General features: G+C 40.1%; 2 protein-coding genes across 2 annotated transcripts; both read left to right on the top strand.

The window, feature by feature from the left end:
• Positions 1-2,286: 2,286 nt before the first annotated feature.
• On the top strand, positions 2,287-2,985 carry LOC129749871 (adult cuticle protein 1-like). Its single transcript, XM_055744971.1, has 2 exons — positions 2,287-2,387; positions 2,455-2,985. The coding sequence occupies exons 1-2, from the start codon at positions 2,382-2,384 to the stop codon at positions 2,842-2,844; spliced, it is 396 nt and encodes a 131-aa protein (XP_055600946.1). The 5' UTR covers positions 2,287-2,381; the 3' UTR covers positions 2,845-2,985.
• A 7,405-nt stretch (positions 2,986-10,390) lies between these two features.
• LOC129741226 (sulfur globule protein CV1-like) lies at positions 10,391-10,821 on the top strand. Its single transcript, XM_055732940.1, has 2 exons — positions 10,391-10,396; positions 10,459-10,821. The coding sequence occupies exons 1-2, from the start codon at positions 10,391-10,393 to the stop codon at positions 10,819-10,821; spliced, it is 369 nt and encodes a 122-aa protein (XP_055588915.1).
• The last annotated feature ends 4,802 nt before the right edge of the window (positions 10,822-15,623 follow it).

Raw genomic sequence — 15,623 nt, 5'->3', positions numbered from 1 at the left:
GCAAAGTTTAGGCGATCCTCTCCGTACTACTAGGCAAAAGCTTTAGATCATTGGTTTACCTTTTCAGATTGGACTACCATATTTCTAACACCATATCAGGCTACTATTTACTTTATTTTCATGGCGTTAAAATATTATTAGGATAATGTGTTTTCGAAAAATCTATGTTGTCCGGCCATAGGCGATGTCCGGCCATAGACGACTTCCCCCTATATTCATAAGCACCTCATGAAAAGATTTTTTTTTTGAATTTCAAAGAAATTTAATTTAAATTCATATTTGATGCAATTCCTGCTTTGACTCTGATTGTAAGTTTGAATCTCTTTTTTTTATTTAATTCATATTTTGTTTCTGATAACTTGATTTGAAATTATTATTTAGATCTGAAACACTGAATTGTGGTTCTGAATATAACCTGATTTTAAGTTTTGAATTCTTAAATTCTTATATCTGTACCTCTATGGAATTTGAATTTAATTATTTTGTTTATTTTGTATAGTATGTTTCAAATCTTCATGATACTTCCCAACTGTTATTTGGTAAATATTTCTAGATGAAGCTCAAACCAGACCATCAATGATAAAATGAAAATCATTTAAAATATCTATCTGGTCATTTTTTGAATCAGAGAATTTTAGTTGGTGATAAGGGTATTAAAAAAAAATAAAAATTTAATTTTGCACTTTGCAGCTCGAATCAAAGCTTTCATTTTTGAGATATTTCTAAACGCTTCCGCAATGTTGCACATGATTAACTAACAATTTTTGTTTGAAGAACTATCTTCTACGCAGACAACATGGCTATTTGAAGACAGTATACTAATCTCATCTCCAGAACTTTAACACGTTTAAAATGTTTAGTATTCTCTAGAATAGCATTTAAAAAAAAATTGAATCATAGGGGCCCCCCGAGAAAAATTGCCCCGGGCCCCCCGATGGCTTAATCCGGCCCTGCTGGTTGTTAAACAGAGAATATGATTTTCTATGGAAATATTCGTCCAAAATTCTATAGAAATCGCATTTCTAGATCCATGCCTGAAATATTGCACCTCGCGAAACTTTTGATCTCATCGATAGAACTTTTCGAAAACTTCAGACATGCTAGCTTCATATTTCAACAATCACTCTGCAAAAATTCAATCGAAAATGTAGGGTAGTTTCAGAGATATTGCAGTTTGAATGAGAAAAGTCCAAAAAGTCCGATTTTCGTAGAATTACTGTTTCTCAGGCCACACAAACTCCAGAAACCTCAAATTTTGTGTTATAATAGTGTGATAGTTGATCTATCTAACGCAAAAAATTTGATCAAAAAATATCTTCAGAGAAAAAAGTTATGGAAGTTCAAAGTCGAAGTGACAGTGCGCGTTCTTCCAATTTCTATACAATTATGAAGGGTACTGTATATGTACATACCATTTCTACATGCATTTAGACCAAATTCCTAAATAGAACTTAGCGATATTGCCACCGATCACCGGACAGATTTGGGTTTGTAGATACATTAGCTTGCAAAACAAACCTATCGTAGAGGGAAAAATATAAATATCTCAACACGCTGTCTCCTACATGTACCTACTGCACACCCAGGAGAAGGTACCCGAACGCTAGACAGCACTTCCAACCCAACCAACTCTAAGCAGGAACTCATTTCAAGTTCAGTTCAAACTGTTTTTCCGTTGCAACTTACTATCGATTGACCTGCGAACATTCATTTCAGTCGCCCCTTTAAATTTGAAACTTGGTAAACCGAGTCAAATTTGAAAAAAAGGTTTTCGTTTTTCGATCTGTTCATGGTAAGACTTAACTTTTCTTAATGAGACTCCTTCTTTATGACCAATTTGATAGGTCCCTGGAAAAATTCGTCAAATTAAAAAAAAACTATCAACCAAGCTATCCAAAGTAACAGAGCCAGAGGGTGTGAGAATAAGCAAAAAGTAAAAAACAAGAACCATTTCCAAGAACGACCCTGGCATTGTTTGACGTCCCGCGGATGGAAGTTGCAGTCCATGTCAAAGTGCCTGATGTAGGTGCATAAAATGTGCATTGGCGCAAAGTGGCCCACGTGCTGGTAGCGCGCGCGAGAACATTGCGCCTAAGCCATGTGCGATCGCGCATGCTTAGCCCATTTGGGACAAATCTCGGAGATTTCTCTGTGACCGGGGCGGTCTGAAGGGATTTGTATGTTCTAGCTAGTAGTTGAGAGGGGAAAATCAATTTGAATTGAACTGCACTGCAGTCAGTCGAAAGTTGAATAGTTTTCCGTGCTTTGCTATAAAACCCACTACCGGGTCGATCCGGTTGATCATAATTAATTCAGGTGTTCTACCGCGCACATTTTGCTCAACTCACTCGGTGTGAAACGACCAACAAACAGATCCAATCATGAAGGTTTGAACCGAGAATTTCAGGCCCCGAGGGACTAAGTTTGATCTAATTCTATTTTTAATATTTTCAGTGCATGGTAGCTGCAGTCATCTTGGCTCTGGCCGTTGTCTCGGACGCCCTTCCGTACGCCGGATGGCCCTGGGGAGCTCCCACTGTGGTCCAGGCTAACGTTCTTTCTCACCCATATGGAGCTCTGTCACATGCCGCTGTCCATGCTGCCTACCCAGCAGCGGTTGTTCATGCTGCTCCAGTTGTTCACGCTGCTGCCCCCATTTGGCCAGCTGTTCCAGTTCACGCCCCGGTCCATGGGCCAGTTGCCTCGGTTGCCCACCATGCCGGAGTTGTCCCGGGAGCCGTATCCGTAACAGCTAACCGTGGATCGGTTCATGTTGCTCCCCTGCCAGGACATGCCGTCTCCCAGCAGCAGCTCAACCTGGCCCCAGCCCCAGGAACCATCTAAGCTATCCGCCTAGAAGAACTCAGGACTACCCCCACCCATCGTTCAAGGGCCCCTCCCCCTACATCTGTCGTTCTATCGCACACACCGCCTAACGTTGAGCAAAAACAAAAGTGCACTCTATCGCAAAGCCATATTTTTTTGGTTATTTTCTACCGAGAAGGTTTGGAGCTACTCTGTCAATAAATTGATTTCATTTTTTCCTTCTTCATTGTTTGTTTGTATGTTTTTCTATTCGAAAGCCTTGTTCAAGTCTGAGTGTTTGAAAAAAAATTCCATAAAAAAATCACCCGAGTTATCAAAATTCACTTGGTAACTTCAGAATCGTAAAATGGGGTGAATAGGGACATAAAAATAAGGGAAAAATGATTGTCATCCAAACATTTTTTTTTTTTTTTTTTGAACCGAAACTTTCTTTGATTTATTGCGTATAGGCAAATATAAATTCAATTCACTTCATGCTACTTGAACTTAAAAAATAGATGTTTGAAGCATAAAAAATCGCCAAATATCATACCATGACAAGTGTTGACATGTTTCGGGGTTTCTTTTGTTGATTTTGTTCAGTGATGTTTAACGTTTCAGTCTACATTTATTCGAACATCCTCAGAAAAAAAACTCCGCCAGCTGGGGCGTCTCTGAGCTCTGAGCAGAGATTAACGTACCACAATCAAAATTTCTTCGAATAGGGGGAATGATAAAAAAGGTGATTACTGGGATTGAAATCTTAAAAATTTCTACAAAGCAAAAAACTGAACACTGATTTGCCTTTTGAACAAGGCCGTATTAAGGGAGAGGGGTCCCAGAAAAATTAAAATTTAAACATAACTTTAAACATATTTACTGCTTATGTTATAAAAAATCAAGAAAAGAGTGAAAATCGGAATAATGTCTAATAAAACAGGTAAGGGCACCTCTTAAAGTAATACCTCGAGTAGTTTCACTCTAAAATATATATTAAGGGGGCCCTTTAGAGTGAGCATTGCAGAGTTTTTCTCGCGTTTTCTTTTGTTTTTGGCTTAACATATTGGCACAAATTTTACAATACCTGACGGTACCGAAGCATTTAATCTAGAATTCTTCAAAATAAAATGTGGACAAATCTAAGCAAAGCAGCAATCTATAATAAAGTGAATTAAACAACCTAAAGTGTATTTCAACGGCGTGCAATTCTCTTATCCATTTCCTAAAAAAAAGCACATAAAATTAAACCTAATTTAGACCTAAATTTGTTTTATATTTTTCACTTTACTTTGAAAATTCGGGTATAACGAAATAAATCCGAAGAATCTGGAATGCACATTTTACCATAAATAATGCATCACTTTCTCTTATATTTGAATAAAGAAAATATTTCAGGAGTTTTCAGCGAATCAAGCATTATGTTCTGATAAGGAAATATGTAAAGGCTTCAACGGGGGATAGTTTAACATTGTCTAAGATTATTCAATATTTATAAAAAAAATAACAAAAATCATCAGTTTTGGAAAAAAAATTGCAAAAATTTGAAAAAGTGAAGAAAGTGGAAAACAAAAATTAAAAATCCTTTTAAGTTTGTAAGCTTTCTCGGGCTTTGCTGGGAATAAAATTTATAAAACAGACAAACTGGAATACTCACTATATAAACATAAGTATGAGAATGAATAATATAACATTAATGTTAGGTTTTCGACCATTATTGAAATTTTCGTTAATTCATACACTTTTAACAACTTTTTTATTTTGAAAAAAGGTAACTGTAGTTGACTAAAGAGAATCAATTGGCAAAACTGAGTCCCGCTATTGAATTTTTATTCCAATTGGAAGCTAAAATTTAAATTCTTTTTTAAACTTTTCAAACTGATTAAGCCCAAATTTCATACTTTTGATTTTGATGTCATTTTTTTCAATTCTCCTCTTCTAAAGGAAAACCCCTGAATTCAACATATCATTTTCTTAATGATTATAATTGAATAGCGAATTTCATTAAGCGATTCTTCAAACGTGAATATTTCTATATTTTCAATCTGATCTGATTCCAGATTTATGATTCTGTGTCTTAAACATGTAGTTTCTATTCTGAATTATTATTTTCGATGGTAACTTTTGTCACATTAACCCTCCAAAGCTGTTCGGGTCTATTTGACCCGAAGCGCACATTTCAAACAACTTTATCATCTTTCCAATATACTGAAGAACTGGGAATTTTGAAAGTTTTGACCAAGTATGTTCAATGAAAATGATGATATAAACGACAAAAAATTTGAGTTTGAGTTTTGAAAATCGGTTCATTGGGAAATGAAATACAGCTAAGCAAAGCAAAAATTGGATGTCGTTTTTAAAAAGTAAGTGGTTATACATATCGTCTTTAAATAAAATCGACTATATTTTGAAATTTTGAGCAATAAGAATTAATTACCTACATTATGAATATAATATGTTAAAAATCCGTTCCTTTGAATAACCAACGTATTTTTGGATGGTGAGAGAGTTATTAAATAAATGGTGAATTGTATTTTATATTTAATAGCTCTTATCAGCATTTTGATTAAGTTTGGATCAGGTCAACGAAATAAACCATCTAAGACGAATATAATTTGAGCTTGGATTACTAACTCTGATTGGTAAACATGATCAAAATTATTTATGATTTTTAACCATAATTATTTTAAATCGTCTTATACTGCATGAATATTATACGAAGTTTAAAAAAATCAGTGTAAATAACTTTGTTGACCGATATAGCTATGACATTCAACAGATCCAGTCAACTTATCTGCTTTGCCGATGACATTGATATAGTCGGCAGATCATCTGCGGCGGTGGAGGAGATCTACCGCAAACTGAAACGCGAAGCAGGAAGGATTGGGTTGATGATTAATACGTCCAATACGAAGTATATGCTGGCCTGCGGATCCGAGACCGACCGAACCCGCTTGTCCAGTAATAACAAGGTCACGATCGACGGCGACGAGCTGGAGATAGACGAAGTCTTTGTCTATCTCGGCTCACTGGTGACCGCAGACAATGACACCAGCCGTGAGATCCGGAGGCGAATTATCAGCGGAAGTCGTGCCTACTATGGACTCCACAAGCAACTGCGGTCGAGAAGACTTAGCCCTCGCACGAAGTGTAACCTGTATATTACGCTCATTAGACCGGTTGTTCTCTACGGGCACGAGACATGGATATTGCTCGAGGAGGACCTGCGTACACTCGGAGTATTCGAGCGACGAGTGTTAAGAACCATCTTTGGCGGCGTACAGGAGAACGGAGTGTGGAGGCGAAGGATGAACCACGAGCTCGCGCGACTCTACGGCGAACCCAGTATCCAGAAGATGGTGAAAGCTGGCCGGATACGCTGGGCGGGACATGTTGCGAGAATGCCGGACGACTGTCCTGCAAAACAGGTGTTCGCTACGAATCCGGTAGGAACAAGACGAGCGGGGGCGCAACGAGCGAGGTAGTTAGACCAAGTGGAGCGTGATCTGGCGAACGTAGGGTGCCCGAGAAATTGGAGAGCGGTTGTCATGGACCGAGTGAATTTTAGGAATTATGTTCGTCAAGTTATGTCGTGAGACGGAATACTATGTAAATAAAAATAATATCTATGACATTTATGACAAAAATGTTTTTTTTTCTAACATTTTAAATGGTAAATTTTTTTTAAATATTGTTTTGGGTTTTGCTAATTGACTTTTTGAGACATTGAAAAGGTTTGAAATGTTTTACAATACTACTTCTTAAGAATAAGATAAGGTTTCGTATCCAGTAGAATGTTGAAATCATCTTTTTCCCAGGACCTCGGGAATTCCCAGAAAAAGGGTCTTCAGATTTCCCGATTCACGGGAACGTAAACATGGCCGGAAAATGGACACTCTATAGGGCGTAACATTATCTCTAAGCTTGATTTCAAATTAACAGTATAACCACAGTTTTGGAGCAAATACAATTTTTCCTTCCACTTTTGAGTTCTCTAGTCTTTTTTTTACAGTGAATCAATAAACAATTTGTTGACCCGAATGACAATTGTTAAAGAGTCTTTAAGAGGGGGGGGGGGGGGGGGGTAGGGTCTAACGGGTTTAAAAAAAACACCGTTTTCACGATTTTTTTCTAGAGCTATCGTTCAAACAAATGTATTCAAATTTTTTGCATTATACAAAGCATTGTTAAAAGAACATTGAGTAATTTTTTCGTAGAACAATATTGAAAAATGAGCCGGTGACGGAGCACTTTCGAGGATGCCTTTTAGAAAGCAGGATTTGCGGTGGACACTGTATCTCAGCACAGAATCATCTGAAGTCAAAAAATTAGAGCAAAATATTTTTAATGTTTTTCTGGACCCCAACGTTTTTATTTACCTTAAAAAAAATTTTATGAAATTTTTGTGGCTGTTTGAAGTAAAAACTACGATTTTTCACGAAAAAATCCGCCATTTTTCACCTGTAAAATCTCCCCAAAGTAAAAAAAAACAAAAAAGAAAAACGTTGGGGTCTGGTATTTTATACTTAGAAAATATGTTCCAAATTTGAAAAGAATCGGATAAGTTTACCGTAATGGCAAGATGCCAAATCCGGCCAAGACAGTACGGAACAACCGTGTTTCTTCAGGAAAGGCAGCAGACGTTTATTCAAACACTCTTTCACGTAAATTTCTTGGTTGACAGTCCCGGAAGCTATGAAAATGCTGCTTTTCAAGCCACAAGTACAGATGGCTTGCCAAACCAGACATTTCTTCGCGAACTTTGACAGTTTCATGTGCTTGAAAATATCTGCTACCTTTCCCCTTCCTTTTGCCGTATAAACTCCTGTTTCGGAAGCTGCTTGTAGTCGGCTTTGACGTAGGTTTCGTCGTCCATTACCACGCAGTCAAACTTCGTCAGCATCGTCGGCCTCCGGGATCGCACTTTGGCCGTCGTATTTTGTTTATCATCGCGATTTGGAGTCACTACCTTCTTGTAAGTCGATAGTCCGGCTCGTTTCTTGGCTCGATGCACGGTTGTAGACGATAAACCCAGCTTATTTGCGGCATCTCGGAGAGAGAGGTTAGGGTTTCGCTTGAAACTACCGGCAACTCTCTTTGTCGTCTCAGCGGCTTCCGGTTTTCGATTTCGCCCCCATCTAGACTTCTTGGCTGTCGACAAACGTTCCCCAAACACTTTAATTACATTTGTAACGGTTGATTTGGCAACTTTTAGCGATTTTGCCAGCTTTGCGTGCGAATAGCTCGGATTTTCGTGATGCGCGAGCAAAATTTTGATACGCTGCTCTTCTTCTTTGGACGGCATTTTGACAACTGAAGAGTGAATTCCAAAATCAAAATAGGAGCAACATTCTACACACACACACCTTCAAAATGAGGGGTGTTCAGGTTTTTTAAATGCAAAATTGAAAGAAATACGTCAAGTTGATATTGACCAAATTTTGACCGTATCACGCTTTATCTACAATGACAATATTCCAACGATTCGATTTCCCCACAAAATATACATAATAAATGATTTTAAGGTTATTTGACTAAAACGAAAAAAATTTCCCCGACCAAGATTTGAACTCCAGTCCTCCGAGTTTGCAGTCCGGTATCTTACCAAGATGCCAATTTATCAGTTAATACGATCTACGCTATAGCTCTAAAGGTGAGATTTTAATGCCAACTTGTTTACGATGGTTATTGAAAATGTCTTAATATTCGATTTGGATTATCATTTCTATTTCGATTTCATGTTAGCTGGGTGAGGTTCGATGTCGCACAAAAGACCTTTTATTTTTTTTTCTTTTGGACGGATGTTTGTATGGAAAACATCGTAATCCATATATTCTTGGTTTTTTCTTAAACACTTTCAAAATTTATCACAAAGAATGTTGAAAATTGATAAAAACTTCATTCATGCTTTGTTCAGGAATAGAAAATGTTTCAACAGAGTTCAAAATAAGAAGAAAAAAGTTTCAGAAGTGACTGGTAAATAAATATACTGATAAACAAATTGGATACTCAATTAAAGCGAGTGTTATATTCGCTCTTGTGTTCTTACCAGTTGTGTTGGAGCAATTTCTATTTCTAAACAAAGCAGGAATGAAGTTCCTATTAATTTACAACATTCTTCGTAAGAAATTTTGATTTTGTGAAAGAAAAAAACCAAGAGTATATGGATTATGATGTTTTCCATACAAACATCCGTCCAAAAAGAATGAAATCGTTTGTTGGGCGATAATGAACCTCATTTTCTACCTGGCACCATTTTTTATCGCGTTGTTTGGTTTTGACAAAACTTGAACAGGTACTAGATCATACATTTTTACATTTTTTAATCAAATTTCAAGATTTTTTAATAGTGCCCAGCTTCACACGATTTAGTTCTTTTTTAAACCTAACTTCTTTTATGATCGAAAGAGATGATGAATTTTGTGTTCAGGCCGTGATATATTATTTTGTCATTTAGAAAAAATTACTTTGTCACTGTAGTTTGCTCTAATTACACTTAAAAGTATATTTTTATTGCCAATCGTTTGCCATCAAAAATTCAGGAATGTAGTCTCTCTAAACATGAAAAATTATTCTTTAGCCTCTCGCTTTGCAAGCAGAGCATTGGGCATCCGAACGTAGTTGTTGTAGTTCCACCCGTAGTTTCCATGAGGCGTTCCCCAGGGAGCAGCCCGACCATAGTTCCACGGATTGGCACCATAGGCATTTGCTCCATAAGGACCATAACCAGCCCCGTAAGCGGACACTCCGGCCCCATTCCAATCGTTCCATCCATTCCAACCGAGTGGACTGCCGTTGGGGCTACCAAATCTATTGAAGATGTTTTGGTTCCAGAGATCACCATTCCATCCATTGGAACCCAGCCATGATCCGCTGAATCCCGTGAACTGACCACAGACAGCAGCCAGAGTCATTGATAAGATAACGAAAACCTGGAAATAAAATAAAATTGTTATATTGAATTTCATTTTTGTTATTAGTGAAAATTTTTGATCATACCTTCATTTTGGTTGATGTAGTTATTTTTAAATAGAGAAGATTGGATTTATGAATCGAAGAAGACTCCCCGAGAACTGTGATACTCAGCACAGAAAGAACGATTTTTATAGCGTCCAAAATGTGAGTGTGGATTATCAATAACTCATCTATCTAATTTTAATCCGTTAGGCGTAAAATCAATTCGAAGGTTTTATCTTTGTTTCGCTTCCGAAGTGGAACAATGTCTAATAATAGGAGATTGAAGCAAACGATCAACGGCAGAAATAAATCCTAATCAACAGCATCTTTATATTTGAAAATTTTTTGTCTACATCAACACTTTTTAACCATTAACAAATGTATGGCCCTCAGAGCTACCAAGGTTTAAATTGCAGTTTTTTTTAAAATTTTATTTATTCATAACTTCACTTAAGAAATCCATTTCACGCCTAACGGATTACAATTAGAACGATACTTGGAGATAATCTGTTCCAAGCTTTTGGTAGCTATAAAAGTCGCACTTAATGCGGTGGATATCACAGTTCTTCGGAAGTATCCTTAGATTCCAAATCAATTGATTCAGCAGGAATAATTTGTCTGTCTATCCAAAATGAAGGTACGGATATCTGTTCCTACTTACAGTTACCAAACACTTATTCAATTTTGCTAATTTCACAGGTTCTAGTGATTTTCTCCATGGCTCTGGCTGCTGTCTGTGGTCAGTACACGGGATTCCCAGGTTCATGGCCCGGTGCCAATGGATGGAATGGTGATATCTGGAACCAGAACATCTTCAACGGCTTCGGCAGCCCCAACGGCAGTCCCCTCGGTTGGAATGGATGGAACGATTGGAATGGGGCCGGAGTGTCCGCTTACGGGGCTGGTTATGGTCCTTATGGAGCAAATGCCTATGGTGCCAATCCGTGGAACTATGGACGGGCTGCTCCTTGGGGAACGCCTTACGGAAACTACGGGTGGAACTACAACAACTACGTTCGGATGCCAAATGCACTGCTTGCAAAGCGAGAGGCTAAAGAATAATTTTAAATTTTGGTGATTACTTGAATGAATGCAATTTTGCGGGCGAATGATTGGCAATAAATTTACATATTAAGGATTCGAGCAAACTAAAGTTGTGTTTTTTTTTTGTAAACTTATGATGACTTAAACACTAAAGAGTTCGGTGGGGTAAAAGTACGTTTCCTGATTTCCAAAAAATGAGAACAATAAAATTGAGCTCTCAGCAAACATTAATTCGTATCTGAAATGAAAATTTAAAGTCGTTAACAGTTGTATTCCAAAAACCAATTTCAACTGAATAGTAGAAAGATCGTATAAACAGTCGTCGGAAGTCGGTTTCAATCGGATTTGATAGAAAGTTCGCCATGTTTGTCAATTTTGGAATGATGTTGCTCAATTTGTCCTCCCGCGTGGTCTTCAAGTCATATCCTTTGCTTGTTCTCTCTGCGATCAGCAGTGCCAACAGATGGTTAAAAACCCGACGGGAAGTGAAAAACGATGACCAATGAGAGAACTTAAAAGTACTGTCGCTGTCAAAGATTTGAAGACTCTTGCATACTTCCGATGTACTCGAAAGAAAAACATAGTGGAACTGCTGAATCTGTTTTTGAGTCAAATATGATTTGTTTTTTTAAATACCTCGCGCATAGTTATTTCCCTGTGTGCTGAATTTGGCTGCGCATAGTAAATGAAAGGATGCATTGTTGTACTTTGTGCGTAATAAATCTGATATGTTTCATGATCACGGAGAAAAAAGACGATAGTTGTTCCAACTATCTCAGCTAGTTAAAACAATCATCAAAGTGTAGTTAATTTTTCGCACTCAACTATAAATAAAACAGATTCAACTACAAGCTGCAGATTAACCTTACGCAATCAACTATGAATATAATAGATTCAACTGTTATGGTATCATTAATTCAACTGTAAATATGATAAGTTCAACTACAAATGTATGATTAATTTCAGACACTGAATCATAAACATAGTATATTCAACTATTTATTTTTATTTACATAGTATTCCGTCCCACGACATAACTTGACGAACATATTTCCTAAAATTCACTCGGTTCATAGCAACCGTTCTCCAATTTCTCGGGCACCCCACGTTCGCCAGATCACGCTCCACTTGGTCTAACTACCTCGCTCGTTGCGCCCCCGCTCGTCTTGTTCCTACCGGATTCGTAGCGAACACCTGTTTTGCAGGACAGTCGTCCGGCATTCTCGCAACATGTCCCGCCCAGCGTATCCGGCCAGCTTTCACCACCTTCTGGATACTGGGTTCGCCGTAGAGTCACGCGAGCTCGTGGTTCATCCTTCGCCTCCGCACTCCGTTCTCCTGTACGCCGCCAAAGATGGTTCTTAACACTCGTCGCTCGAATACTCCGAGTGTACGCAGGTCCTCCTCGAGCAATATCCATGTCTCGTGCCCGTAGAGAACAACCGGTCTAATGAGCGTCATATACAGGTTACACTTCGTGCGAGGGCTAAGTCTTCTCGACCGCAGTTGCTTGTGGAGTCCATAGTAGGCACAACTTCCGCTGATAATTCGCCTCCGGATCTCACGGCCGGTGTCATTGTCTGCGGTCACCAGTGAGCCGAGATAGACACAGTCTTCGACTATCTCCAGCTCGTCGCCATCGATCGTGACCTTGTTATTACTGGACAAGCGGGTTCGGTCGGCCTCGGATCCGCAGGCCAGCATGTACTTCGTCTTGGACGTATTAATCATCAACCCAATCCTTCCTGCTTCGCGTTTCAGTTTGCGGTAGATCTCCTCCACCGCCGCAGATGATCTGCCGACTATATCAATGTCATCGGCAAAGCAGATAAGTTGACTGGATCTGTTGAAAATCGTGCCCCGCATTTTGCCCACCGCTCGTCGAATAACACCTTCTAGCGCCACGTTGAACATCATGCAGGATAGACCATCACCTTGTCGAAGCCCCCTGCGCGATTCGAATGAACTCGACAATTCACCCGAAATCCGCACACAGCACTGCGTTCCATCCATCGTCACCTTGATCAGTCTGATCAGCTTCCCGGAAAAGCCGTTCTCGTCCATGATTTTCCATAGCTCGTTACGGTCGATCGTGTCGTATGCGGCTTTGAAGTCGATGAATAGATGGTGCGTAGGGACTTGGTGTTCCCGGCATTTTTGGAGGATTTGCCGTAATGTGAATATCTGGTCCGTCGTTGACCGTCCCTCCATGAAGCCGGCCTAATGACTTCCCACGAATCTGTTTGCTTGTGGCGTTAGGCGGCGGAGTAGGATTCGGGACAACACTTTGTAGGCGGTATTGAGGACAGTGATCGCTCGGTAGTTCTCACAGTCCAGTTTGTCGCCCTTCTTGTAGATGGGGCATATTACTCCCTCCTTCCACTCCTCCGGTAGCTGTTCTATGTCCCAGATCCGGACTATCAACCGGTGTAGGCAATCGGCCAACCTGTCCGGGCCCATTTTGATGAGTTCAGCTGCGATGCCATCCTTCCCAGCCGACTTGTTTCTGTTCAGCTGGCGAATGGCTTCCTTAACTTCACTCATCGTTGGGAGTGGCTCCTCTTCGTCGTTGGCTACGCCGGCGATGTACCTTCCCCCACCGTCTTGATCTCCTGCATGTGCGCCGTTCAGGTGTTCATCGAAGTGCTGCTTCCACCTTTTGATCACCTCACGATTGTCCGTCAGGATACCCCCGTCCTTATCCCGGCACATTTCGGCTTGCGGCACGAAGCCTTTGCGGGATGCGTTGAGTTTCTGATAGAACTTTCGTGTTTCTTGGGAACGATGCAGCTGCTCCAGCTCCTCGAGCTCCTCCTCCTCCAGGCGGCGCTTTTTCTCCTGGAAAAGTCGGAATCGCTGCCTCTTCCGCTGTCGGTGATTTTCCACATTTCGACGGGTGCCTCTTTGCACTACTGCCGCCCGCGCGGCATTCTCTTCGTCCATCACCCTCCTACACTCCTCGTCGAACCAGTCGTTCCGTCGAGATCGCTCCACATAACCGATGACGTTCTCCGCAGCACTGTTGATGGCTGTTTTGATGGTATCCCAACAGTCCTCGAGAGGGGCTTCGTCAAGCTCGCCCTCTGCCGGCAGCGCTGCTTCGAGCGATTGCGCGTAGTCTGCCGCGACCTCAGGTTGCTTCAGTCGTGCGATATTTAACCTAGGCGGGCGCCAGTTTCGCGTGTTGTTCACTACGGAAAGTTTTGGGCGCATCTTCACCATCACCAGATAATGGTCCGACTCGATGTTGGCGCCCCGACAGGATCTGACGTCGATGATGTCCGAGAAGTGCCGGCTGTCAATCAAAACGTGGTCGATCTGTGATTGCGTTTGGTACGGTGATCTCCAGGTGTACTTGTGTGGGAGGCGGTGCTGAAAAAAGGGACTCCGTAAGGCCATTCGTTTGGAGGCGGCGAAATCAATAAGTCTGAGGCCGTTTTCGTTGGTCAGCTGGTGCGCGCTGAACCTTCCAATTGTCGGTTTAAATTCCTCCTCCTGGCCGACCTGAGCATTGAAATCCCCGATGACGATCTTGGTATCGTGTTTTGGGCAACGGTCGTTTGCGATATTGGCGTTATTAAACATCGGATTGTGATGAAAATTTGCACATGAGTGTTTTGAGGGACCAGCAATCGATTACAGTTATCAAATTTAGGGTCAGGGGTCGGCCAAAGGGGTCGTCCATATCCACTGATTAATGTTTTTGCGATATTGGCGTTATTATACATCGAATTGTGATGAAAATTTGCACATGAGTGTTTTGAGAGACGAGCAATCGATTGCAGTTATCAAATTTAGGGTCAGGGGTCGGCCAAAGGGGTCGTCAATATCCACTGATTAATTTTTTTGCGATATTGGCGTTATTATAGATCGTATTGTGATGAAAATAAGCACATGAGTGTTTTGAGGGACCAGCAATCGATTTCAAGTTTCGAATTGTGGATCAGAAGTTGGCTGAAGGAGTCGTTCATACCCAACTTTAATGTTTTGCTATTTTGACGTTATTCTACATTGGATTGAGATGAAAATTTCCGCATAGGAGTTTTGAGGGACGTTCTTTTGCTTTCAGGTTTCAAATCTTGATTCAGGGGTCGGCAAAAGGGATTATAATCTGTTCACTGATTTCACGATATTCTCTTGATTGAGCATAGAATTGTAATGAAAATTGACACATGGGAGGTGTAAAACTTTAGCTTCTGTGTTCACGGGAAATGTTCCTCGGCTTCATGGATTAACTCCAGAACGTGCTGCTGCCGATGGGCGTCTCGCGCACCTGACCTCGAACGCTGTCGAGTCGCGACTGCCGATGTCGATGATGAGTCGATGATGACGCGTATGTCGACTGCTGAAGGGATGCCATGTGTCCATGTCGAAATGTATACGATAATAAATACATATCATATTAGCCACCTATTACATTCCCCCTCTACTCTATTAAAAAAAAGAAAAAAAAATGCTCTCAACGCGGACTCCCTCTAGGCTCGGAGAATTTCATTGTTGTCCTTTTTACTTATTTTTCTATTTTCTAGAAAAATTCAACGAGCTTTGGCACTTTAAACTCTAAAAGGATGACTAGTTTCAACAGGAATTGTAAAAACAAAACTCATCAAGGGAAAATAATTTGATTTTAAATATAGCTAACATTCCGCATTTGTAACTATTTCTCAATAATCGTAAACTGAATTTTTATATAAATCGTTCAAATTTTGTTATCATCAACTACGAAATATATTTTTCCCTCGGTGTAAAACGACATGTACGCATGCATGGAATAACCGAAATCCATAATTGATTATTTCTTTTCGACCGTGTACAGATGT

The sequence above is a fragment of the Uranotaenia lowii genome, chromosome 2 (assembly GCF_029784155.1).
Source record: "Uranotaenia lowii strain MFRU-FL chromosome 2, ASM2978415v1, whole genome shotgun sequence".
In the NCBI taxonomy this organism is placed as follows: domain Eukaryota; kingdom Metazoa; phylum Arthropoda; class Insecta; order Diptera; family Culicidae; genus Uranotaenia; species Uranotaenia lowii.
This window is presented reverse-complemented; position numbering and strand designations above follow the sequence as displayed.